This window comes from Mobula hypostoma, chromosome 13, assembly GCF_963921235.1.
Source record: "Mobula hypostoma chromosome 13, sMobHyp1.1, whole genome shotgun sequence".
Lineage (NCBI taxonomy): Eukaryota > Metazoa > Chordata > Chondrichthyes > Myliobatiformes > Myliobatidae > Mobula > Mobula hypostoma.
In genome coordinates, this window is record NC_086109.1 from 35,774,572 (window position 1) to 35,801,183 (window position 26,612).

At 40.9% G+C, this 26,612-nt stretch overlaps 1 protein-coding gene across 1 annotated transcript in view; it reads left to right on the plus strand.

The window, feature by feature from the left end:
* The window catches only part of LOC134355538 (metabotropic glutamate receptor 4-like), a 1,343,412-nt gene that overhangs the window by 1,028,762 nt on the left and 288,038 nt on the right, over window positions 1-26,612 (plus strand). The window contains exon 9 of the mRNA XM_063065551.1: window positions 3,563-4,498. Coding sequence (XP_062921621.1) covers window positions 3,563-4,498 — 936 coding nt within the window. The remainder of the gene's footprint in view (window positions 1-3,562; window positions 4,499-26,612) is intronic.

The window sequence follows — 26,612 nt, forward strand, 5'->3', positions numbered from 1 at the left end:
CGACGTATCAATTGATTCATTTTTCTTCTTTATAATGAATAACAGAAACCAAAATGTAACGAGACAACTATGGTTGCAGTCTTACCACATCAAATATTGTTAAAAGAATATTTTATCCCTAATTTATTTTGAAGGGGCTTCATTGTGACCAAGTTTAAAACTGGCAGAAAATGTCATTAGGGTCCAATTGACTCTGAGGAGCATTGATTAACATTCTCGATTCCAGCTCCCAATTAATTACAATAAGGACCTCATCTGCTGCCAAAGCCAGGAGCAATACAATCAGAACTCAACAGAAAAGATCACCATACTGTCCTCTTCTGTATCTGAATTTATTAAAATATTTCAGGAGTTGTTTGCATTTTTTAAATTAGAAAATGTTATTTAAGGCATTTCTTCAGGGATTTCACTGATCCTGTGTTGGGGTTCTGGCAGGAGATAAGGATACTGCCCATGGAAATGTAAGGATATCAATCCAAGTCTGCAGTACTGCAGTGCCAGGAGGGCAGATGCCCATTAAGTTCAAAGGCAAAGCGGAATTATGAGAGCAGGTGCTGCATAAAACTCCCTCTGGGCTGGCATTCAGTGTTTCCAAATAATTAGCCAGTTGAAAGCTTTATGCTTGAGCCTTACAGATAGCTTAAATCTAAATCAACATCCAGCACATTCAGTTTATTGATAACCTCAACTGGATTTTTCTTTATTTCTGCGCATATGTTAATCTGAAATAGACTGTGCCTGGGAAAGAGTTTATTTTGCCTTTATTGTTTCATAGTCCCTTTTAATGCATTTACTGCAATGTTTATCGACTTGTTGGAATGTTAGATTAAAATATATTTTCCAGGAAAAGTTTGTTTCAGTAATAGCAATGGCATTTTTGTTTTCTAACTCCTGGAATACAATGTTTTATGGTTCAAGTATTACATGATGAGAGACAGCATGACAGTAGTTCTCGACCACAGACATTGACATATTACTCTGCTGCCTACTACATACAAGCAACTCCGTTCGCTGTGAGTCAGTAAGGCAGAGTTGTGTCACTGGCAGTAAAGCTTGCAACATAAGGACAGTGCTGTTCTTAGCCAGTCAGATTTCCCCCAGTTTTTGTATTGCTATATCTGTAGCTTATTTCAGTGTAACATGTTGCCTATACACACTTATTAAGCAAGTGACAGGCACATCGTCAGTAATTTCATCTCTCTTCTCCTGTTTCCAAGCCCTGCATGTGCAACGAGCTGTGACAAACCTATTTGCGTCTCATGCCAGGCAATCTCCACTGTTTCCCTCCAAGGAAAGAATCTCTTGATTTTCAAACACCTTGCCTTTACCTTATGAAATGGTGTTCACTGCCATCAAACTGCATGCCTCTTTCCTGCAGTTCTGGATTTGTTCCTCTCTTTCGATTTTTCTCCCACTGTTACTTATCATTTTCCTTTCCTTGGCAACTATACATCCTTAACAAAGACTGAAAACTAACAGCGGCATTTGTGTAAATACAAAGTATTTAATTCCAAACAGTGTTAAGTTTGAATTTGGAAGTAAAACCACTTTAGCATCACACTTTGGTATTATGACAAGTAGTTATTTCTTGAGCAGAAATTTTACTTGAAAGCGCATTGTTTAAATCATCTAGGTATTAAAAGCTGTGTGTGCTAGGCTGATCAATCTTGTGTGAGGATACAAGAAACCATTTCTGCACAACATGCAGTTTATGTTAATCTTTGGACTGCAAAGGCATGTTAACTGCCAGGTCATGCAAGAATCAAAAATTTTACAACATAATCTCTCACCATGACAAGAGCTTAAATCAGTGGTTAAAGCACGAATATCATTCGGGAATAGATTTTTCCAGATATACAGAGTGGGTGATTGGTGTAGACACCACTCATCTCCGGCTGCCAATGAAAGTGGTCTCTCAGAGAAAGGACGTGTGCAAAGTGGGAAGTATTGCAATCAGGTGCCCTTCATTCTCTCTCCACCTCCCCCCACCCCCACAACACTGAAGAGCAAGAAGAATGACTTAACTGTAAGATGGAAATCATCAGGAACATTATAAAGGTTCCATTACTGATGTTAGGTGGCTCCGGTGCTGTTGAATCTTCTAACTAATGATGGAGCAGCCCTTCTCCCTCCAATAAAGGTCGGCCCTATGTTTAAAGTCTGATGTTACTGCAGCATGCTCAGTCTATATGCATAAAGTCTTAGGGGTGGAGGGCAATGATGTAATTTACCAAAAATCACTATGTACACAGTTTTTCCATATTCTATTTGTCATATTCTGGTCTGTGAAGTCCGTGTTCCGGTTCATGGTGCGGTCCATGATTCCTTGTTCTGGGGTTTCTGGTTTTCCTCAGTTTCTGTTGTGGGCACATGTTTCTCGTTTTGGAGCTGAGACATAAATACCTCTGCAAACCAGGGATTCCCTGCTGGACTGTCCTGTTCCCCTCCCTGTCTTTTCCCCCCTCACCTGACTCTCTGCCTGGATACCTCGCCTGAATCCTTGTCCAGTCTCTGGCTCGGGGTCCAAGCTCTAGTTTGCGTTCTTGTCCCTGCTCCTTGTCTGTATCCTGTCATGTCCCTACTCTAGTCAAGTCCTTGTACTTCAGTGTCTGTGTCTTGCATTTGGGTCCATTCCCAACACCCCATTGTGACACTATTAGATAATTCCAGCTAATTGTAGCACTTTAAATAATTGTCATGGTCACATACTATATTAAAAACTGGTATTTCTGCTTTTAGAACATAGGACATTACAGAACAGTTCACATCCTTCTGCCCAGGATGTTACTCTGACCCTTTAATCTACTCTGCGACTAATCTAGTCCTTCCCTTCTACATAACCTCTATTTTTCTATCATCCATGTGCCTAGCTAAGATTTCTTTAAATGTCCCATTTGTCTATTTGTCTCTACCATCACTCCTGGCTCTGTATTCCACACACTCACCACTCTTAAGTAAAAATACTGAGCTCTAACATCCTCACCTACACTTTCCTCCACTCACGTTAAAATGATTTCCCCTTGTATTCCCCAGTTCCAGCAATCCACTTGATCTATGGCTCTTATCGTTTATAAATCTCTGTCAAGTCACCTGTCATCCTCCTTCACTCTAAAGGGTAACATCTTAGCTCGTTCAACCCATTCTCATAAAATTAACTATTGAAACAGCTTAGCATGTGTTACAATGTTGAACATAACGTTCAGATGACATTGATTCAGGTTGGACACAAGACAAAAAGAACAAATAAATATTTGCTCCTTTTTCTCGAATTATGTTCACCACACTAGGTAACATAAATTATCAGAATAGTAAGCTGGCATTGGCTTCCTCTGCATCTTCAAGAACTACAAGTTAGAACTTAGTGAAGATAGCATAGGAGCCATTGTATTTTCATAACAAGATAACTGATATTAGAAATCCAGAGGGGGGATAATTCCAGTTTCTAATTTTTATCAACTGTTCACACTCATTGTCTGTTAAATTAATGATGTTAAACATATTTTAAGATTATTACTTCTTTAAATAGTTTCCCACCAGAGTTAACTTTATTTTTTTCTTTCAGATTCGTACAATGAAATGGCCGTCGGGATCCCGACAAATCCCAGCGTCCATTTGTAGCCTCCCGTGCAAACCAGGCGAGAGAAAGAAAATTGTTAAGGGTATTCCCTGCTGTTGGCACTGTGAACTGTGCGATGGGTACCAATACCAGGTGGATAAGTACAACTGCAAAGTCTGCCACTTTGACATGCGACCCAATGAGAACCACACAGGATGTCGCGCAATTCCCATAGTTAAACTGGAATGGTATTCCCCTTGGGCAATTGCACCTGTATTTTTTGCTATTATTGGAATCATTGCTACATTGTTTGTTGTCATTACCTTCATACGTTATAACGACACACCGATAGTGAAGGCATCTGGTCGAGAATTAAGTTATGTGCTTCTCACAGGAATTTTCCTCTGTTACGCCATTACCTTCCTAATGATAGCAGAGCCGGATGTAACCGTCTGTTCCTTGCGACGCATCTTCCTTGGGTTAGGAATGAGTATTAGCTACGCAGCTCTGCTCACGAAGACCAACAGGATATATCGGATATTCGAGCAAGGCAAGAAATCAGTCACTGCTCCCAGGTTTATTAGTCCAGCCTCACAACTTATGATCACTTTCAGTTTTATCTCAGTGCAACTGTTGGGAGTCTGTATCTGGTTTATTGCTGACCCTCCCCACTCCTACATCGACTACGACGACCAAAAGACTGCCAATCCCCAGTTTGCTCGTGGAATTCTCAAATGTGATATTTCTGATCTGTCTCTCATCTGTTTACTTGGATATAGCATGCTCCTCATGGTCACATGCACCGTGTATGCCATCAAAACCAGAGGGGTTCCAGAGACCTTCAATGAGGCCAAACCTATCGGATTTACCATGTACACCACCTGCATTGTCTGGTTAGCCTTCATTCCAATATTTTTTGGGACTGCTCAGTCTGCAGAAAAGGTAAGTACCAACATTTATCCCAAAATTACACTGTGTCTGAAAAATACACTTTGCGATTAGTGAAAGGTGACATTGTTTAAATTAATGGTGATGTTATGATTCTGAAAGAATGGGAGGCAACAGATAGGCTAGTTGAGCCTTTCATGGGTTTAGTGATAATGAAAAGATTGGGAGTCAGATTTCTCAGATTTGCACTGTACCCAGAGAATTTAAGTTGTTTCCAGACCAAGAACCATCTCACTTGTTGTCTTTATACACTTACAGCATGATAAAAGTTATGCTCCATCACATCCTGTTTAGTAGTGTTGTATAACCTGCGTGATTGTGAGCACTGAGACATTTCCGTTCTGGAAACTACACACCAGCAATAATGTAGCCTGCCTCTATCACCAAATCGGAGGGGAATGGCAGTGTAACACAAAGTACTGTAGCAATAGATGGAGTCTCCAAAATGGAGACTTCAAGTTGCTCCATCTTTGCATGCCATACAGTGTGACACGCAAGTAGAAACACATTTCCAGCTAGGCCTTATGTCCTGCCTACATTGGTATGTGATTACAGCAGCATTTGAACCCAGTTTAGCCCCTGTGTGGAGAGCTAATTAAACTCCATGTGCTTCAAAATTCCATGGCAAAACCAAACCACCATCCAATTTAACGAAATGTCAAAACATTTAGGTAAATTCATTCTGATTGCTTCCAATTTTGCTTCGTTACGTAAAAGATTTTTGTTGTTGAAAATCAACAATGGCAAATGCCCATTTTCTTCTTCCATTGGTTTTCAACCACAACAGTTCTTTTTAAAATGATGTTCATAAGTCACTATGCTAAGGACATGACGATTCATTGATAAATCTTTCTCAATTTATTAGTCTGTTTTCCTCTTCTCATTATCCATAGGTAGACCTTGTATTCATGAGAAGGCAAAAAGCAACTGTTTTACTATTTGCACTGCATGTTCGTTTGTTTAATTCCTTTCTGGACTTACTGAAATCAAAAAGGTTCATCATTGCAAATAAGATTGGTAGGCAAAAGCTAACAAGTGTTCAGTGTAACAATAGAATCTCATCTTCCAGCTTTCTAGAAAGTGTTGTCCAATTATAAGAGATCAGAAAGATTTCTCTATCAGCCAGTACAGTAGAGGGTGGTTTGGTACTCCAGATTTGAATGCAATTTTATTTTAGAAGCATTGCTGCATACATATTCACTAGTATTTAACTAAAGTGAATTTCTAGGCAGCTGTGATTTTAAAGTTTAGCTGAATGAGGATCAATTCAGTTTGATTTTAATGGAAGAGCCAGTCAAAATCATACCAACATTATCCAGCAAACTCAGTCCTGCCCTTTCTCAGAATAAGATGTAAAAACAAGGCATTGGAAGTAATTTTCCTGATTTATATTTTGACTGTAGTCACAATTTTCACTACAAAATTGTAACAGAGATGATAGTTTCAATTCAGATTGTCAGAAAATGAGGTGTAGAGTATGAGGAATTCCTAATGAGGGTTGTTGGCTGGAATAAAGCTTTTCATCTCAAATTGGCATGGGAAACTTACTCCACTATATTTGATCAATGTGGTGATTAAGAATGATCTTGGTTTGAATCTCCTCAACATCTGAGCGCTATTACTCACTTTAATTAATTACTGTTAACATTCATTCAAACAACTTGATCGAAGCTTTAGGGGTTAACACAAATATGACTTGACATCTGTTATCTGTTAAGTATAGCTTCATTGGGCAAGGCATATCTATCCTTATGCTGGTTATTTTGTAAAACCTCATTGCCTTGAAAGTTCTCAGAATATGTGATTGTCTAACTCAATTTCAGTGAAAACTGCATCCATGTTTAAAAACGTATGACTTTACGCAAGGTATATGTTTGGAATTACATTTATACATTCTTACATTCAGCAAAGACCAGATTTGCACAACAATGTACACTGTATTCCTGGGAACCAATTCCATTTCCTTAGTTTCCTATTTTTGTGCTTTATGATTTGTATAAAAGTTGACAAGGATGATTTAAAGTATGTCTACTGTGGGAAACTGACCAGGCAGATGCCTTTTAATGTCTACCTCTCGGAAGTCCAACCTCAGCTATAAGAATATCATCTTCATGTTCATATTGGTCTGACATGAGCCATTGGATAATTTACCTTTAATGACACCAATCAAGCATCAGCTTTATATTTTCAATGTGTTTTTGTGTAATTGAAGATGATGTATACTGAGTGAGTAATGAGAAATCATTGGCAAAAGCATTTTAACAAAGGGTTAATATGGATTTGTTAAAGTAAATTAATGTCAATTTAAGCTTGAGGTTTTCCTTTGTTCAGGAATTCAGGGATATAAAAATATTTGACATTAATATATCTGAAGAATCTCTAACAATTTCAATGCAATGCATTTACTTATGTCTGTACACATTTAAACAATTCAGTTTGCTTAATTGAACCATTTGTAACTTCTATGTCTATCCTCAGAAGTATTTGTCTACTATTTCAGAGTATGTGCTCTTTGTGATGAGTTTGTCAGACTATGGGAAGATGAATGAATTTACTGTGGTGTTGTTTAGCCAATGCCTTTAGTCACCCTTATCTCTCCACAAATGAATTACAGTTTGAAGCTGGAGTATGAGTGGAAATTGGAATCGGGCACCATTCAATGAATTATTAAGCTCTTTCATTTTGTGAAGTTCTGAACACCATACTTTAATTGTCTTCATACATTGAAATGCTTATTATGACAAAGCAGGATGTCATTTAGTAAATCAAGTGCATGAGAGCTACCCTATCTATCCCATTTCTGTTAGTGCTCATTAGTAGATCTGCAATTTATCCCCTGTTGGATGCCCACCAACTTCTCCTTTGTTTTTTATTTTTGCCTCTTACCGCATTTAGGATGAATTTACAGTCACTAATGTGATGAGACTGGATCGATTGTGGTGACAAGCATGGTCACCAGGAGAATCAGCAAATTCCACACTGACTGCCCTTCAGGTCATGATTGAATCTCGATCTCTGGAACTGTAAATACCAAGCTGGTTTTGCACATTGACAAAACTGCCATTGACCAACAGGACTAAATGTTTTCATGCCGATCAATCACAGGTTCTGCTTGCATTCCCATGCACATACTGATACCCACAAATCTCCACAGCTTTCTTCCTGTTCTGCACTACTATACTTCTTTTCAGGACCACCAAAGCTTTGGTACACGTGTTTCAAGCTTCCAAATTTATATGTTTCCAAAGAGAGCTATAAAAGTTGAGTAGTTCCATTTCATTCAAAATATTGCAGCCCTGACCCAACCAATCTATGTTCATCACGTTTTCCACCCAACTAGTCCCAACTTCCTCTATTCGTACCACATCCCACCAAGTCCCATCCGTCTATGTCCTTATTCAAGTGCATGCTTCTTAAGTAATACTATTGTACTTCACTCAGTCACTTCCTCTGGCGGCTCATTGCTTATACTCTCCATCCTCAAGAAATCCCTCCTCCAGAGTCAGCAAACTCTCCGCATACGGAAATGGCTATTTATGTCCTAGTGATCTGAGCTCAATATTTGCATCTTCAATTTCAAACCATATGCCACTCCAGAAAATGTCAATTGACAGGCCTGATGTGTATACGTTGCTCTTCTAATGCAACTTCACCTCTATTTTGCTGTCCAGGACTCCTTCTTGGTCTCTGGTGCTCTCTGTGTTGAACTTTCATGTTCTCGCTGTGACTGCATGGACTCCCCTGGGTAGTTTGATTTCTTCTCAAATCTCAAAGACCCGGGTTGGGAAGTTAATTGGCCTAATGTATAGTGAGTGTTAGATTTCCAGCTGTGGGTAGGAGTTGGAGTGGGGAGAAATTGATGGAAATGTGTGGAGAGTAAAATGGCTTAGAGTAGGATTAGAGTAAAGGAGTAGCTGAGAGTCCACATTGAGCCATGAGGGTCAAAGGACCTGTTTCCATGATGTATTTCTTTCTATGGCTGACTCTGTTATGTAACAATGAGAAAAACACAAAGTGATTGAATTTCTAAGCAATGGTTAATGACTATTTCTTTTAGCTTTTAATAGACAGCAATCTTATTAGTGCATTAGCATCAGAGACATAAGTGATGCATCCCCAATAAGGTCAATTACAATCACCTCAAGTAGCTAATCTGCCACTTGACTCTCAAAGTTCTGTCACATGCAGGGCAACAGGCATAATCATCCCAGAAGAGTTCTAAACCTTAATATCTATACATGATTTCTTTAAACAAGAAAGTAGTAACTTGGGTGAGCATTGCATATAGACTAATGGTAAGACAGAGGAAAAACATGTAAACATATTATAATTTTATAAAAGCAAAACAAAACACTCAGCATGTTGCTAAGCATCAAAGAGAAATGTAATTAATGTTCCAGGTCAAGGACCTTTTATTATTACCGTGTATAAGTGTTGTGAATTAATGAAGGATCAGCACCTAACAGCACTCGTTTTATTTGTGTAATGATTGCTAAGGATGTTTGGCAGCGGAGGATTTTTGTGCAACATACAGCTCTTTGTATAGTTCACTGCCACCTTCAATTAGAACAATCACATCAGGCTGGATCACACATGTACGGTATATCAAACTCAGAGACACTTGTGGCACTGAGAGAGTTTATGTTACACGATCTAACCAGTAAATGGTGACAAGTGTAATAAGCAATATCAGTTTCAAAATGTTCTAACAAAATTAACTTGGTTTTACTGGAAATAATATTTAAGCATATCAAAAAATAATACCATGGTTGACAGTAATGCATTATTAATAATCTAATGTCAGTGTCTTTTCTGTATATATAGATGAACTGGAGTTTTCTGTACCTACTCAAAGTACCTAGGTAGATAATTGTCAAGTGTCAAGAATGGCTCAGCAGCCTATGTCACTATTTTTCTTAAACAGGAAATTCAGTGGAACTCTTACAAATTCATGAGTAGGTTTAATACAGTGGATGAGTCCACACTTAAGACAGCCAATAAATATCCAAATGAAAATCTTATTGAAATTTCTTCATATTGTACTTGGTAAAATGTGGAATTAAAAAAAAAGAAAATACTAGAAATACACATTTAGTCAAGAAGCATCTGTGGAGAGGGAAACCAAATTATTTTCTCAGCTTGATGATCTTTTGTCAGAACAAGGAAAAGGTAAAAATCAAAAACTGTTTTAAGCAGTGAAGAAGGGGTAGTCAAGATGCCCACAATTGACTGGGAACACCAGTCAAAAATAATATTAATAGAGGTGTCATTTAGCTCATTATGATTTGGGTCTGAGATGCCATAGGGCCATTCCAAAGAGATGAAGATTTTTTTTCTCAAATCCATGCTTTCTACCACCATCCTTCACCTACCTACTTACACTTATCTGTATGGCAGCCTTTATGCTTCTGTAGCATATAAGCCACCAATAGTGTACCTTTATAAAGCTGATTGACTTCCCACAATGCTCTAAACTATCCTTTTGTATGAGTACAAGAGAAAAACCAGCAAAGGTTCATACAGCCCAAGCAGAGTCCATGGAAATGGAATGCAACTTTGGGAAAGAGCTGAAAATGTTGGTAACTGTCACTGGGACATTATTGTCTATAAGCCATTCTACCATCATTCCAAAATCAGACAGTAATTGCATCATGGTGTGCATTCATCCAAACATTGCAAAGTGAGAACCCTCCTGGGATTTATTGCTTAGAATGTCCCTGAGGATAGATAGCCTCATAAATGTAGACATCACTTTGGATTGTTCCTCAAACTCATAAAGGCTATCATAGGAGGCAGAACTCATAAATCTTTGTGATGCTTCTATAATAAACACTCTATGACTAGCCTCTATTATATATATGGTCACTTTAAACTGCTTGGCTGTTCCTTTGTTGTACGCTGGCACCTTTTTATTTAAAGGTTATCTGTGTTTGTCACGGATGATTCATTTTGGTTCTTGTTTTCATGAGAAAAAGAATATTATGAGAGAGTAGAGACCACACTGAAAGAAAATGGTCTGGATAATTTGTGCCGTCACCGCTTCATCCAATCTGTAGACATTGATTAATAGAGCAGTGAGTTCAGATAAACTATTACTTTGTTGCAATTAATTTCATAAAGAGCATTTTATTAGTTAACAGTTTTTATTTTTACAATTGGTCAGACATAGTTCAGCTGGTGGGCTGCTTTTCAGAAAGTTGTGCATTTGACTCTCACTGCATTGAATCCAAAATGGAGGCTGTCATATCAAAACTAAGAGTTTTGCAGGTTTGAAGGTGCTATCGTCTCAATGCAAAGTTAATCCAGCCTCTGAGATGGATGTAGAACAAGCTTCTCTTTGGTGTATTGACCTGGTTATTTTCACAATTCTGTTCTGGGTGTTTGTTGTCTTTTTCATTACAACAATGACTGGCTTTGAATTACTGACGTCGGAGAAAGTGCTATCCAAAAAAAAAAGAATCACTTATTATACACAAAAGAAGTCCGGCAGATATTGAAATCAGCACATTCACAAAGCTGCAGGAATTCAGCAGGTCAGGCAGCATCGGTGGAAATGAATAAACTGTTAATGGATTTGGCTGAGACCCTTCTTCAGGACTGGAAAGGAAGAGAGAAGAGAACAAAATAATAGGGTGTGGAGAGGAGCAGGAAGGTAGCTAGAAAGTGATAAGTAAAGCTAGGTGGGTGGGAAAGGTGAAGGGCTGGAGAAGAACGAATCTGATAAGAGAGGAAAGTGGGCCATGGGAGGAAGGCACACAGGGAGAGGTGATAGGCAGGTGAGAAGAAGTGAGAGAGCAGAGTGGAGAATAGGAGAAGAGGGAAGGGGGGAGGGAAAATATTTCTTTTCCAGAAGGAGAAGTTGATATTCATGCCACCAGGTTGGAGGCTGCCCAGACAGAATATAAGGCATTGCTGCTGCACCCTGAGGGTGGCCTCCTTGTGGCACAAGAGGAGGCCATGGACCAACATGTCAGAAGAGATGTCAAGCACCTCTGTTCCATCCGCCAAAAGCGGAAATTCCCAATGGCCACACATTTCAATTCTCATTCCGACATATCAGTCCATGGCCTCCATGGTTTGTTTTATTTTTGCTTTTTGAACCATTCTTTGTAAACTCCAAAGACTGTTGTGCTGAAAATCCCAGGAGATCAACAGTTTCTGGGATACTCAAACCACTCCGTCTAGCACCAAAACTCATTCCACAGTCAATGTCACCTAGATCACATATCCTCCTCATTCTCATGTTTGGTATGAACAACCTGAACTTCTTGACAATGCCTGTATGTTTTTACGCACTGAGTTGCTGCTGCCTGATTGGCTGATGAGTGAGCAGGTGTACAGGAAGCCCCTGAGTGTATAGTGACATAATTTTTCAAAGTAGTCTAAAAAATGGCATAAGACAAACATGCAATTAATCCCTAATGAGCTAATTACATTGATTTTTGTTATTTGGTATCAATGTGCTGAGATTTATTTCAAATGCCAAACCAATCATAATTATTCTATATGCTACTGCAGTTCTGTACAAACTTTAATAAATGAAGCTTGCAAACAAGTGCATTTAAAATAAAGTAATGCCATGGGTGAAGGTTACCTCCATCAGCAACATTATGATTTCTATATGTAAATTGTCTAGTAATCTCTCCTCCCAAAAGGTTTGTGATTAGGAACAGAATGGGTACCTTGCACTATGTTCTTTTTTTTATTTCCTCAGATGTTATGAAAACATGTTACCTTTGTAGTTCTGTTTGTTTAACAACAGGAATCAGGCACTACTTAAAGGTAAATCAAGTGCAACTTTACACTTTTGTTCCAAGAACCTATTAGCACTTCAATCAATTGATCTTAGCTAAATATACAACAGGAAATATCATGGTAGTGTGCAAAAATGAGGCATTTTAATAGAATTAAAATTCTCTTGTGCACCACTGGTTATGTCATTGGAAACATTCAATCTTTATTTATGAGATTCCCAGAACATTGTTGTTGGCTTCCCCTGTGTAAAATCTCTCTTTTGTCAACTTTATTCTCACTCAGAGCAGCATCTGCCAAGCTTCCATGTGCAACACAATTCTGGGTCAATTTCATTCCCAAGCTCACTTGGGTTTCCTTGTATGACAGCACACTATCATTTTCAGCTCATATTATGTTATTAATGTCTTATAAGATCTTCAGTTACAGGCACTTCGCCTAGCAGCCAACCCTTATGGGAGCATAACAAGATTTTGGTAGACTCCTTGAGTCATCTGGGAGTACCATTGAACAAACATCACATGATCAAAGAGCAGAGAAAGAAAGTTAGTGCTCCAAGGGAGAATTCAGAGAGCTCTTGAGAGGCTAGAGAGGAAGAGGCCTTTGCACAAGGTTGCTAGGGAGGTCTCCTAGCCAGTTGAATACACAAGTACCGCTAATGAATGCTTGCATTTTTAGAAAGCCATAGTTCTAGAAAACCTTCATGCCTACTCTGCCTACTACGATCATCTCTCATTCACCTGGTATTTATATGGTGCTGGTTTGGAGAATGGTGAGATGCAAAGGGCTTCAATGCTATTATACGCCAGTCATTGAAAACAAACATGCATATGCAACAAGCATTTAAGAAGGCAAATATATGCAGGTCTTCACTGCAAGACGATTGGAGTACAGGAGCAAAGATGCCTGGCTACAATTATGCAAGATGTTCGTGAGACTGTAATTTAAATATTGTGCACAGCTTTGGTCCCTTTTCTCAAAGGAGATACCACCAGAACAGGCAGTGCAGTGAGCATTCAGTAGATAGCATCCTGACATTTCTGAACTGTCACATAATGAAAGATTAGGCTGAATAAATCTGTAGTCACTGGAATTTAACAGAATGAGAGGGGATTTCTTTGAAACATACAACATTCTGACAGGGTAGACACATTGGATATAAAGAGGATGTTTCTGTTGTTGTGGGGAGGAAACATGTCAAGAACTGGATGTCAACTTCTCAATAAATATTTAGAATTGACAAGAAAAGATTTCTCTTTGCTCACAGGTTGACTGTTAGTCAGTTTATATCTAACTTCTTCCATGGATATAGAGGAGTCAGTGAGCGAATAGCACGTTAAACAAACAGTAGCTTGATTTGTAACATTTTAAATACTATGCTGTGTTTTCACATGTTGCTGATGAAAAATTAAACAGTAGATCTGTTCAATTACTGAAATACAATCTATCTTCTTGAATTTGAATTTAATTATCTGAACTCAAAGATTTTTTTAAAATTTTACCCTTTGATTGTGAAAGCAATTTTTAAACCAAGAGATAAATTTGGAGATAGAGATTTATTGACTTTCTCTACATAAGGAATGACAAGATTTATTTCACCTGACTGAAATGCAGATAGACATTTCTTCAGCAACACACAAAAATGTTGGAGGAACTCAGCAAGTCAGGAAGCTTAAAGCTAAAGCCCTAGCTAACATCAGTCATTATCTTCAACATTCCATCTTTAGGTCTGTGCCATTCCACTGAAACTATGCTTCATTTTGACCATAATCTTGGCCTCGTAGTTCTCCACTCTGGAAATCTGAGGCTAAACTGAGCTGGGTGCATTCACTTACACCAAGAGATTTATTCCATATCTTATCAAAGGACCAAAATGGAAAAAAAATGTTGAAAATTTAGTCTTTGAGCTATGGTGCAGATATTTCTTAGACATGCTTAATTCAATAGCATATAGTGACACTTATAGCTCTGTGGAATTTTTAACCCAATTACATTTTCTATTGCTACACATGTTTACATATTATAAAAGTTAACACATGCTTGGTGTACTTATAGGCTCAAGCCTTTTTACTGCGAATACCATCCCTTTATATAGGAAATTCGAGCAACACACACAAAATGTTGGTGGAGCATTGCAGGCCAGACAGCATCTTCACGACAAGGCACAGTTGACGTTTCGAGCCGAGACCCTTCGTCAGGATTAACTGAAAGAAGAGATAGTAAGAGATTTGAAAGTGGGAGGGGGAGGGGAAGATCCGAAATGATAGGAGAAGACAGGAGGGGGAGGGATAGAGCTAAGAGCTAGAAAGTTGATTGGCAAAAGGGATACAAGGCTGGAGAAGGGAGAGGATCATGGGACGGGAAGCCTAGTGAGAAAGAAAAGGGGAGGGGAGCACCAGAGGAAGATGGAGAGCAGGCAAGGAGTTATTGTGAGAGGGACAGAGAGAGAAAAATGAGAGGAAAAAAGGAAAAAATAAAAAGTAATAAATGAATAAGGGATAGGGTAAGAAGGGGAGGAGGGGCATTAACGGAAGTTAAAGAAGTTGATGTTCATGCCATCAGGTTGGAGGCTACCCAGACGGAATATGAGGTGTTGTTCCTCCAACCTGAGTGTGGCTTCATCTTGACAGTAGAGGAGGCCATGGATAGACATAACAGAATGGGAATAGGACGTGGAATTAAAATGTGTGGCCACTGGGAGATCCTGCTTTCTCTGCCGGACAGAGCGTAGGTGTTCAGCGAAATGGTCTCCCAGTCTGCGTCAGGTCTCAAATGCATCTCTCCCATTTCACGCACATCTGCTCTCACCCCATGCTCCCGCCACCCCACTAGGGATAAGGTTCCCCTTGTCCTCACCTACCACCCCACCAGCCTCCGGGTCCAACATATAATTCTCCGTAACTTCCGCCACCTCCAACGGGATCCCACCACTAAGCACATCTTTCCCTTTCCCCCCACCCCCCCTTTCTGCTTTCCACAGGGATCGCTCCTTACGCGACTCCCTTGTCCATTTGTTCCACCGAACTCCCTCCCGGCACTTATCCTTGTAAGCGGAACAAGTGCTACACATGCCCTTACACTTCCTCCCTCACCACCATTCAAGGCCCCAGACAGTCCTTCCAGGTGAGGCGACACTTCCCCTGTGAGTCAGCTGGTGTGATATACTGCATCCAGTGCTCCCAGTGTGGCGTTCTGTATATTGGTGAGACCCGGCACAGACTGGGAGACCATTTCGATGAACACCTATGCTCTGTCCGCCAGAGAAAGCAGGATCTCCCAGTGGCCACACATTTTAATTCTACGTCCCATTCCTTTTCTGATATGTCTATCCATGGCCTCCTCTACTGTCAAGATGAAGCCACACTCAGGTTGGAGGAACAACACCTTATATTCTGTATGGGTAGCCTCCAACCTGATGGCATGAACATTGACTTCTCTAACTTCTGTTAATGTCCCTCCTCCCCTTCTTACCCTATCCCTTATTCATTTATTACTTTTTATTTTTTCCTTTTTTCCTCTCATTTTTCTCTCTCTGTCCCTCTCACAATAACTCCTTGCCTGCTCTCCATCTTCCTCTGGTGCTCCCCTCCCCTTTTCTTTCTCCCTAGGCTTCCCGTCCCATGATCCTCTCCCTTCTCGAGCCTTGTATCCCTTTTGCCAATCAACTTTCTAGCTCTTAGCTCCATCCCTCCCCCTCCTGTCTTTTCCTATCATTTTGGATCTCCTCCTCCCCCTCCCACTTTCAAATCTCTTACTATCTCTTCTTTCAGTTAGTCCTGATGAAGGGTCTTGGCCCGAAACGTCGACTGTGCTTCTTCCTATGTATGCTGTTTGGCCTGCTGCGTTCCACCAGCATTTTGTGTGTGTTGCTTGAATTTCCAGCATCTGCAGATTTCCTTGTGTTTGCGTCTTTCTACAGGAAATAAGCAGATACCTCCCTTCATGTTATACATCTAACAGTCAAGTACAACAATAAATGGACCACCCTTTTAAAATAGGAGTTTATTAAACTAGATGTGTTACCTATATATTCTTTTTTAACTGAAAAAATAATGATTCAGTTTGTGAATAAGTAAGGTGCTGGTAACTAACAGTGATTAATTCTTATGCTTTTTCTATTGGAAGTAGACTACAGGCATTTAAAATGTACTAAGTATTTGTTTTCATCAAATATATCTGTGAATACTATTAACATCAGAAGTTAGAGTTAGCCATGCACAATTTAATTCGTTAAGTAATGAAATACTTTGCCATTGTTAACAATGGTATATTTAGTGACTGGACTAGTTTTGGAAAGTCTGGACCTCTGATCTAGATATAGGAATCCGTAGCAGCTGTGGAATTCAAATTTGAGTAATGAACTAAAGGATAGAATAGGTAAAAAAAAGTCATAGTCATGGAGAAGTACAGCATAGATACAGGCCCTTCAGCCCATCTAGTCCACACTGAAACCACTTAAACTGTGGCTACTCCCATCAATCTGCACTTGGACCTTAGCTTTCAATACCCCTACCACCTTTGCACCTATCCAAACTTCTCTTCGATGTTGAAATCAAACTTGCATGCACCACTTGTGCTGGATTTATATTCCACACTCTCACGACCCTCTAAGTGAAGACGTTTCCCCTCAAGTTCCCCTTAAACTTCTCATCTCTCATACAACTGGTTAAGGCGTTAGCCTAGTGATCTGAAGGTCGCTAGTTCGAGCCTCAGCTGAGGCAACGTGTTGTGTCCTTGAGCAAGGCACTTAACCACACATTGCTCTGCGACGACACTGGTGCCAAGCTATATCGGCCCTAGTGCCCTTCCCTTGGACAACATTGGTGGCGTGGAGAGGGGTAACTTGCAGCATGGGCAACTGCTGGTCTTTCATACAACCTTGCCCAGGCCTGTGCCCTGGAAACCTTCCAAGGCACAAATCCTTGGTCTCACGAGACTAACGGATGCCTATATATATATTTTTTTTTTACATACTTAATCTATGACCTTTTGTTGTAGTCCCACCCAACCTCAGTGGAAAAAGCCTGCGAACATTTACCCTTTCTATATCCCTCATAAGTCTGTAAACCTCTATCAAACCTCCTTTTAATCTTCGACATTCTAAAGAATACAGATCTAACCTTTCCAATCTTTCCCTATAACTCAGGTCCTTCATACCCGGCAGCATCCTTGTAAATTTTCTCTGCACTCTTTCTACTTTGTTTACATCTTTCCTGTAAGTAGGTGACAAAAACTGCACACAATCCTCCAAATTAAGCCTCACCTTCGTTTTATACAGCTTCAACGTAACTTTCTATTTCCTGTACTCAGTACTTTGACTTATGAAGGACAATGTGCCAAAACCTTTCTTTACAACCCTATCTGTGATGCCACTTTCAAAAAAAATATGGACCTGTATTCCCGGATCCATATGTTCTACCACACATCTTAGTGCCCTACTGTTCACCGTGTAAGACCTACCTGGTTGGTTCTACTGAAGTTCAAAATCTCACACTTGTCTGCATTATGTTCCATTTGCCATTTTTCAGTCCATTTTTCCAACTGATGCAGACCCCTCTGCAAATCATGATAGCCTTCCTCACGGTCCACTACATCCGCAAATTTGGTGTCATCTGAAAATCTGTCGATCCAGTTAACCACATTATCAGTCAGATCATTGATATAGAAGACAAACAACAACAGACTCAGCACTAATCACTGCAGCACACCATGTCACAGGCTTCCAGTCAGAGAAGCAACCCTCTAGTATCGGTGTCTGGCTTCTCCCAAAAAGCCAATGTCTAATCCAATTTACTACTTTATCCTAAATGCTGAGCAATCAAACCTTCTTGACCACCCTCCAATGCAGAACCATGTAAAATCCCTTACTAAAGTCCATGTAGACAACATCCACTGCATTGCCTTCATACACTTTTCTAGAAACTTACTCGAAAAATTCTTTAAGAGAGCCATGCTGACTATCCTTAATCAGTCCATGTCTATCCAAATACTAATATATCCAGTTCCTTAGAATATCTTCCAATAACTTTCCCACAATTGATGTCAGACTCACTGGCCTATAATTTCCTGATTGATGTTTAGAGCCTTTTTTAAGCAGCGAAACAACATTAGCTATCTTCCAATCCTCTAGTACTTCTCCTGTCACTTATGATATTTTAAATATCTCTGTTAGGGTCCCAGCAATTTCTGCACTTTCCTCCTGTACGGTTTGAGGGAGCACCTTGTCAGGCCCTGGGGATTTATCCACCCTGATTTGCCTCAGGATAGCAAATACCTCCTTCTCTAAAATCTGTGCAGGGTCCATGAAGTTGAGGCCATAGAACCATAGAAACTATAGAAAAACTACAGCACAGAAACAGGCCTTTTGGCCCTTCTTGGCTGTGCCGAACTATTTTCTGCCTAGTCCCGCTGACCTGCACATGGACCATATCCCTCCATACACCTCCCATCCATGTATCCGTCCAATTTATTCTTAAATGTTAAAAAAGAACCCACATTTACCACCTCGTCTGGCAGCTCATTCCACACTCCCACCACTCTCTGTGTGAAGAGGCCCCCCTTAATTTTCCCTTTAAACTTTTCCCCCCTCACCCTTGTCCTCTGGTTTTTCTCTCCCCTTGCCTCAGTGGAAAAAGCCTGCTTGCATTCACTATCTATACCATCATAATTTTATATACCTCTATCAAATCTCCCCTCATTCTACTACTCTCCAGGGAATAAAGTCCTAACCTATTCAACCTTTCTCTGTAACTGAGTTTCTCAAGTCCCGGCAACATCCTTGTAAACCTTCTCTGCACTCTTTCAACCTTATTAATATCCTTCCTGTAATCTGGTGACCAAAACTGAACACAATACTCCAGATTCGGCCTCACCAATGCCTTATACAACCTCATCATAACATTCCAGCTCTTATACTCAATACCTTGATTAATAAAGGCCAATGTACCAAAACAACACACATCAAAGTTGCTGGTGAACGCAGCAGGCCAGGCAGCATCTCTAGGAAGAGGTACAGTCGACGTTTCAGGCCGAGACCCTTCGTCAGGACTAACTGAAGGAAGAGTTAGTAAGAGATTTGAAAGTGGGAGGGGGAGGGGGAGGGGAGATCCAAAATGATAGGAGAAGACAGGAGGGGGAGGGATGGACCAAGAGCTGGACAGGTGATTGGCAAAGGGGATATGAGAGGATCATGGGACGGGAGGTCTGGGGAGAAAGACAAGGGGAGGGAGAAAACCAAAGGATGGGCAAGGGGTATAGTCAGAAGGACAGAGGGAGAAAAAGGAGAGTGAGAGAAAGAATGAGTGTATAAAAATAAATAACGGATGGGGTACGAGGGGGAGGTGGGGCATTAGCGGAAGTTAGAGAAGTCGATGTTCATGCCATCAGGTTGGAGGCTACGCAGACGGAATATAAGGTGTTGTTCCTCCAACCTGAGTGTGGCTTCATCTTTACAGTAGAGGAGGCCGTGGATAGACATGTCAGAATGCGAATGGGATGTGGAATTAAAATGTGTGACCACAGGGAGATCCTGCTTTCTCTGGTGGACAGAGCGTAGGTGTTCAGCAAAGCGGTCTCCCAGTCTATGTCAGGTCTCGCCAATATATAGAAGGCCACATCGAGAGCACCGGACACAGTATATCACCCCAGCCGACTCACAGGTGAAGTTTCGCCTCAACTGGAAGGACTGTCTGGGGCCCTAAATGGTGGTAAGGGAGGAAGTGTAAGGGCATGTGTAGCACTTGTTCTGCTTACAAGGATAAGTGCCAGGAGGGAGATCAGTGGGGAGGGATTGGGGGGACGAATGGACAAGGGAGTCGCCTAGGGAGAGATCCCTGCGGAAAGCATTGGGGGGGGGAGGGAAAGATGTGCTTAGTGGTGGGATCCCATTGGAGGTGGCGGAGGTTACGGAGAATAATATGTTGGACCCGGAGGCTGGTGGGGTGGTAGGTGAGGACCAGGGGAACCCTATTCCTAGTGGGGTGGCGGGAGGATGGAGTGAGAGCAGATGTGCGTGAATTGGGGGAGATGAGTTTGAGAGCAGAGTTGAGAGTGGAGGAAGGGAAGCCCCTTTCTTTAAAAAAGGAGGACATCTCCCTCATCCTGGAATGAAAAGCCTCATCCTGAGAGCAGATGCGGCGGAGACGGAGGAATTGCGAGAAGGGGATGGCATTTTTGCAAGAGACAGGGTGAGAAGAGGAATAGTCCAGATAGCTGTGAGAGTCAGTAGGCTTATAGTAGACATCAGTGGATAAGCTGTCTCCAGAGACAGAGACAGAAAGATCTAGAAAGGGGAGGGAGGTGTTGGAAATGGACCAGGTAAACTTGAGGGCAGGGTGAAAGTTGGAGGCAAAGTTAATAAAGTCAACGAGCTCAGCATGCATGCAGGAAGCTGCGCCAATGCAGTCGTCGATGTAGCGAAGGAAAAGTGGGGGACAGATACCAGAATAGGCACGAAACATAGATTGTTCCACAAAGCCAACAAAAAGGCAGGCAGAGCTAGGACCCATACAGGTGCCCATAGCTACACCTTTAGTTTGGAGGAAGTGGGAGGAGCCAAAGGAGAAATTAATGTACCAAAAGCTCTCTTTATGATCCTATCTACCTGTGACGCCTCTTTTAGGGAATTTTGTATCTGTATTACCAGATTCCTCTGTTCTACTGCACTCCTCAGTAGCACTCCTCAGTAACTTACCATTTACCCTGCATGTTCTACCTTGGTTTGTCCTTCCAAAGTGCAGTACCTCATACTTGTCTGTATTAAACTCCATCTGCCATTTTTCAGCCCATTTTCCATCTGGTCCAAGTCCTTCTGTAGGCTCTGAAAACCTTCCTCACTGTCCACTACACCTCCAATCTTTGTATCATCAGCAAATTTGCTGATCCAATTTACCACATTATCATCCAGATCATTGATATAGATGACAAATAACAATGGACCCAGCACTGATCCCTGTGGCACACCACTAGTCACAGGTCTCCACTCGGAGAAGCAATTCTCTACTACCACTCTTTGGCTTCTTCCACTGAGCCAATGTCTAATCCAATTTACCAGCTCTCCATGTATTCCTAGCGACTGAATTTTCCTAACTAACCTCCCATGCGGGCCCTTGTCAAAGGTTTTACTGAGGTCCATGTAGACAATATCCACTGTCTTCCCCTCATCCACTTTCCTGGTAACCTCCTCGAAAAACTCCAATAGATTGGTGAAACATGACCTACCACGCACAAAGCCATGTTGACTCTCCCTAATTAAGTCCCTGTCTATCCAAATGCTTGTAGATTCTGTCTCTTAGTACTCCCTCCAATAACTTACCCACTACCAACGTCAAATTTACCAGCCTATAATTTCCTGGATTACTTTTCGATCCTTTTTTAAACAATGTAACAACATGAGCTACTCTCCAATCCTCCGGCACCTCACCCGCAGACACCGACATTTTAAATCTATCTGCCAGGGCCTCTGCAATTTCAACACTAGTCTCCTTCAAGGTCTGAAGGGAATACCTTGTCAGGTCCTGGGGATTTATCCACTTTAATTTTCCTCAAGATAGCAAGCACCTCCTCCTTTTCAATTTGTACAGTTTCCATGATCTCACTACTTGTTTCCCTTAATTCCATAGACTTCATGCCAGTTTCCTTAGTAAATACAGATGCAAAAAACCCATTTAAGATCTCCCCCATTTCTTTTGGTTCCCCACATAGCTGACCACTCTGATCTTTAAGAGGACCAATTTTATCCCTTACAATCCTTTTACTCTTAATATACTTGTAATATCTTTGGATTATCCTTCACTTTGACTGCCAAGGCAATCTCATGTCTTCTTTTAGCCCTCCTGATTTCTTTCTTAAGTATTTTCTTGCACTTTTTATACTCCTCAAGCACCTTATTTACTCCATGTTTCCTATACATGTCATACAACTCTCTCTCCTTCTTTATCAGAGTTGCAATATCCCTTGAGAACCAAGGTTCCTTATTCCTATTCACTTTGCCTTTAATCCTGACAGGAACATACAAGCTCTGCACTCTCAAAATTTCCCCTTTGAAGATTTCCCACTTACTGATCACATCCTTGCCAGAGGACAACCTGTCCCAATCCACGCTTTTTAGATCCTTTCTCATTTCTTCAAATTTGGCCTTCTTCCACACTTTGCCACACTTCTATAGATTCTGTATCCATCTCTTGCGTAAATACAGATAAACAGAATCTATTTAAGATTTCTTCACCTGTTTTTGCTTCGAAAATGGTTTACCAGTTTGGTCTTCCAGAGGACCAATTTTGTTCCTTACAATCCTTTTGCTTCTAATCTATCTGTAGAACCCCTTAGGATTCTCCTTCACTTTGTCTACCAGAGTAACTTCATGCCATCTTTTAACCCTCCTGATTTTTTTCTTAAGTGTTCTCTTGCATTTTTTATACTCCATAAGCACCTCATTTGTCCTACTTGCCTATACCTGCTATGCACCTCCTTTTTCTCCTAACCAGGGCCTCAATATCTCTTGAAAACCAAGGTTCCCCACATTTGTTATCTTTATCTTTTATTCTGACACACACATACAAGTTTTGTACTCTCAAAATATTGTTCTTGAAGGCCTCCCACTTTCCAATTACACCTTTGCCAGAAAATAGCCTGTCCCATTCCACACATGCCACATCATGTCTAATACCATTAAACCTGTTTTTTTTTTCCAATTTAGAACCTCAACCGGCGTACCAGACCTATCTTTTTGCATACTTACCTTGAAACTAATGGTGTTGTGGCACTGGATGCAAAGTGTTCCCCTGCACAAACATCTGTCACCTGCCCTGTCTCAATCCCTAATGGCAGATCCAGTATTGCACACTCTCTCATTGGGAATTCTACGTACTAATGAAGGAACCTTTTCTGAACACATTTGGCAAATGTTCTCCCATCTAGTCCTTTTACAGTATTTGTTTCCCAGTCAATATGTGGAAAGTTAAAATCATTTACTATAACAACCTTATGATTCTTGCAACATTCTACAATTTCTTTACAAATTTGATCCTCTAAATCCCTAGGACTGTTGGATTGTCTGTAATATAGCCCCATTAACATGCTCATACCTTTCTTATTTCTCAGTTCAATCCATAATGCCTCACTAATTGACTTATCCAATCAGTTCTAGACAGAGCACTGCTGTGATATTTTTCCTGTTTAGTAACACCACTCCTCCTCATTTAATCCCTCCCACTCTCTCACATCTAAAACAACGGAACCCCAGAATATTGAGCTGCCAGTCCTGCTCCTCCTGCAATAAAGTCTCACTAATGGCAATGATGACATAATTCCAGGTGTTGATCCATGCCCTGAACTCATCTGCTTTGCTTCCAATACTTTTTGCATTGAAATATATGCAGCTCAGAACACTAGTTACACCACGCTCAATCTTATGATTCCAACTTTGTCTGAGATCTTACCAACATCTGCCTTCATAAACTCTCCGCTAACAGTTCTAACACTCTGGTTCCATCCCAGCATCTCTAGTTTAAACCCTACCACACAGCAATACCAAACTTTCTCACTAGGATATTAGTGTACTTCGAGTTCAGGTACAAACTGTCCCTTCTGTACACATTCCACCTTCCCTGGAAGAGAGCCCAATTATCTAAAAATCTTATGCCCTCCCTACTACACCAACTCTTTAGTCATGTGTTAAACTGTATAATCTTCCTAGTTCTGGTCTCACTAGCACGTAGCACCCTGAGATCACAACCCTGAAGTTCCTGCCCTTTAACTTAGCAGAACTCATCGAACTCTCTACGCAGAAGCTTGTCACTCATCCTACCCATGTCATTGGTAACTACCTCTGGCTGTTCACCATCCCACTTAAGAATGCTGAGGATTCAATCCTGGTACCCAGAAGGCAACATACCATCTGGGAATCCCGTTCTCACTCACAGAACCTCCTGTCCATTCCCCTAACTAATAAATCCCCTATCACCACAGCGCTCCTCTTCTCTCCACTTTGCTTCTGAGTCACAGAGTTAGACTCAGTGCCAGAGTGCCAGACACTGTGATTTTCCTCTGTTATGTCACCCCTCCCCACCCCCATCAGAATCCAAAGTGTTGTTGTTGAGAGGACTGGCCAGAGGGGTACTCTGTACTAACTGTTTAACCCCTTTCCCCTTCCTAACTGTCAGCAAGTTTCCTGTGTCCTGCATCTTGGGCGAAACTACCTCTCTATATGTCCTATCTGTCACCCCTTCAGCCTCTTGAATGATCCAGAGTTCATCCAGTTCCAGCTCCAACTCCTTATCGCGGATTGTTAGAAGCTGCAGCTGGATGCACTTCTCGCAGCTGTAGTTGTCAGGGACATTGGAGGTCTCCCCGTCTTTCCAAATCCCACAAGAGGAGCACTCAACCATCCTGCCTGGTATCTCTACTGTCCTAACTGAGCAGAAATGAGAAAACAAAGGGAAAAAAAACCTTTTTTTTTGCTGGTCAGAGCTCAATAACTGGTCATGAAATGACAAGATTATTATGAGAACCTAACGGATTCGCGGTTATCTTTCAGAGAAGGAAATTTGCAGTCCTTATAATATCTACCTTATATGTTCCTCCAGATACAGCTACCAATGCAATTGACACTTAACATCCTGCATGGTACAGGGACATTTAAGAATAGACATTGCCAATCATGTCCATGTCTGTGAACAAATCCATCAATATTCCATAAAAACTTACTATAAGCAATAGTTGCTGATTGTTAGGGTCTGACTTCAGGGTGGATTGGATTAGCACATTGATTAGCCTTCTTTTGGATTTGAATTTTAATTAGGACTAATGACATAAACTATTTTAAATGCCAATTGGAAACCTAAGAGTCAGCTTGCCTCATTAGCACTTCTCTAATAATTTAGAACCTCGACACCTTGGTGCAGCACCAATACAAATTAGGTGGTGTCATTTACTTTTGGTATTATCAGATTTTAAGTACCATTCAGTTTTACTGGATGGTATTTAATTGTCATAGTATGAATTAGAACAGAGATATTTCCCATTTATCTCATCTCCCATTATAGTTTAACTGGTGACAGGCCCATCCCCACCGGTTGCTATTCCCTTGTGTTATACAGTGACATATCCATCCCCACTGTTACTGTACCCCAATGTTATACAGTGATAGTTAAAAAAATACTATTTTTAATGAAGTTAAAGGCTTAAAAATATTATGTCAATAAGTTACAATGTACTTTAAGTAATTTTAAGTTAAGAAGTAAAAAACCTAAATAAAAAGTTAAAAGTACTATTTTTAAAACATTTCTTGAATATTCTTAGCAGAACACCAGACATTTAAGTTCAACTTTATTGTCATCTGACTGTACATGTATACAACCAAACAAAACAATATTCCTCCAGACCACAGTGCACTCACAACACATATGTCACAAATTGCACATACAGTAAACCAAAATATTACCATAAATACATTAATAAAATAAAATACAATTATAATTCACAATGTATAGAGTGTGCAGGACAAGTAAACAGACCTTTGACCTCAGTGGTGGCAGGGTATTTAATAGTCTCACAGTCTGAGGGAAGAGGTTGTTACCCAATATGGCATTCTGATTCCTGATGCTTCTGTATCTCCTTCCTGGTGATAGTAGATCAAATAGGTGGTGGTGTATGGGGTGTCAGGGAGGGGTAGCACCTCTGGTGGGGGAACATGTCGCGTCCTTTTCAAGGCGGTTAGTCCACCTTTGGTCCCCACCTGGCACTCAGCTCTTACCTGTGGCTCCCCGTAGTTGTTTGCATGCGACAGTGGCCACACCCCGGCAACGGCTTCGACAAGCCTGCTAAACCAGGTGATGGTAGCCGACGGGTCTCAACCCTCGGTGAGATAAGGGAGTTGGCTATCCCAGACAGATTCCGGCGGATTGAGCGGGCGAGCCCAAAGGTCCAACGGTCAAGAAGGCAGTCTCTGCAAGCGTCGTGGAAGGTGTAGAGCAGGACAAGACACAGAAGATGTCCTGGTCATCCACTGCGCCTAGCCCTATCTCCAGTCATCTCCACTCTGTCTTGCCGCTGGATCCAGATGAGAATTGAGAAGAGAGAGTGAGGTTGACGCTGCGCAACTCTCCCTCACTTAAATCCAAATCACATGCTAGTCTCGACACCATCATAATGGTGTCGAGGTCCTCATTGACATCAACGATGGACGAACACTAGATCAAATAAGTTGTGGGATGGGTGGTAGGGATCCTGAACACTGCTTCAGGCCCTTCTTCTGCAACATTCCCAGTAAAATGTCACAAGCAGTGAGGAGGGAGACCCCAGTGATCCTCTTGGCAGTTTTTAATATCACCTGTAGAGTCTTGTTTTCCGATGCCTT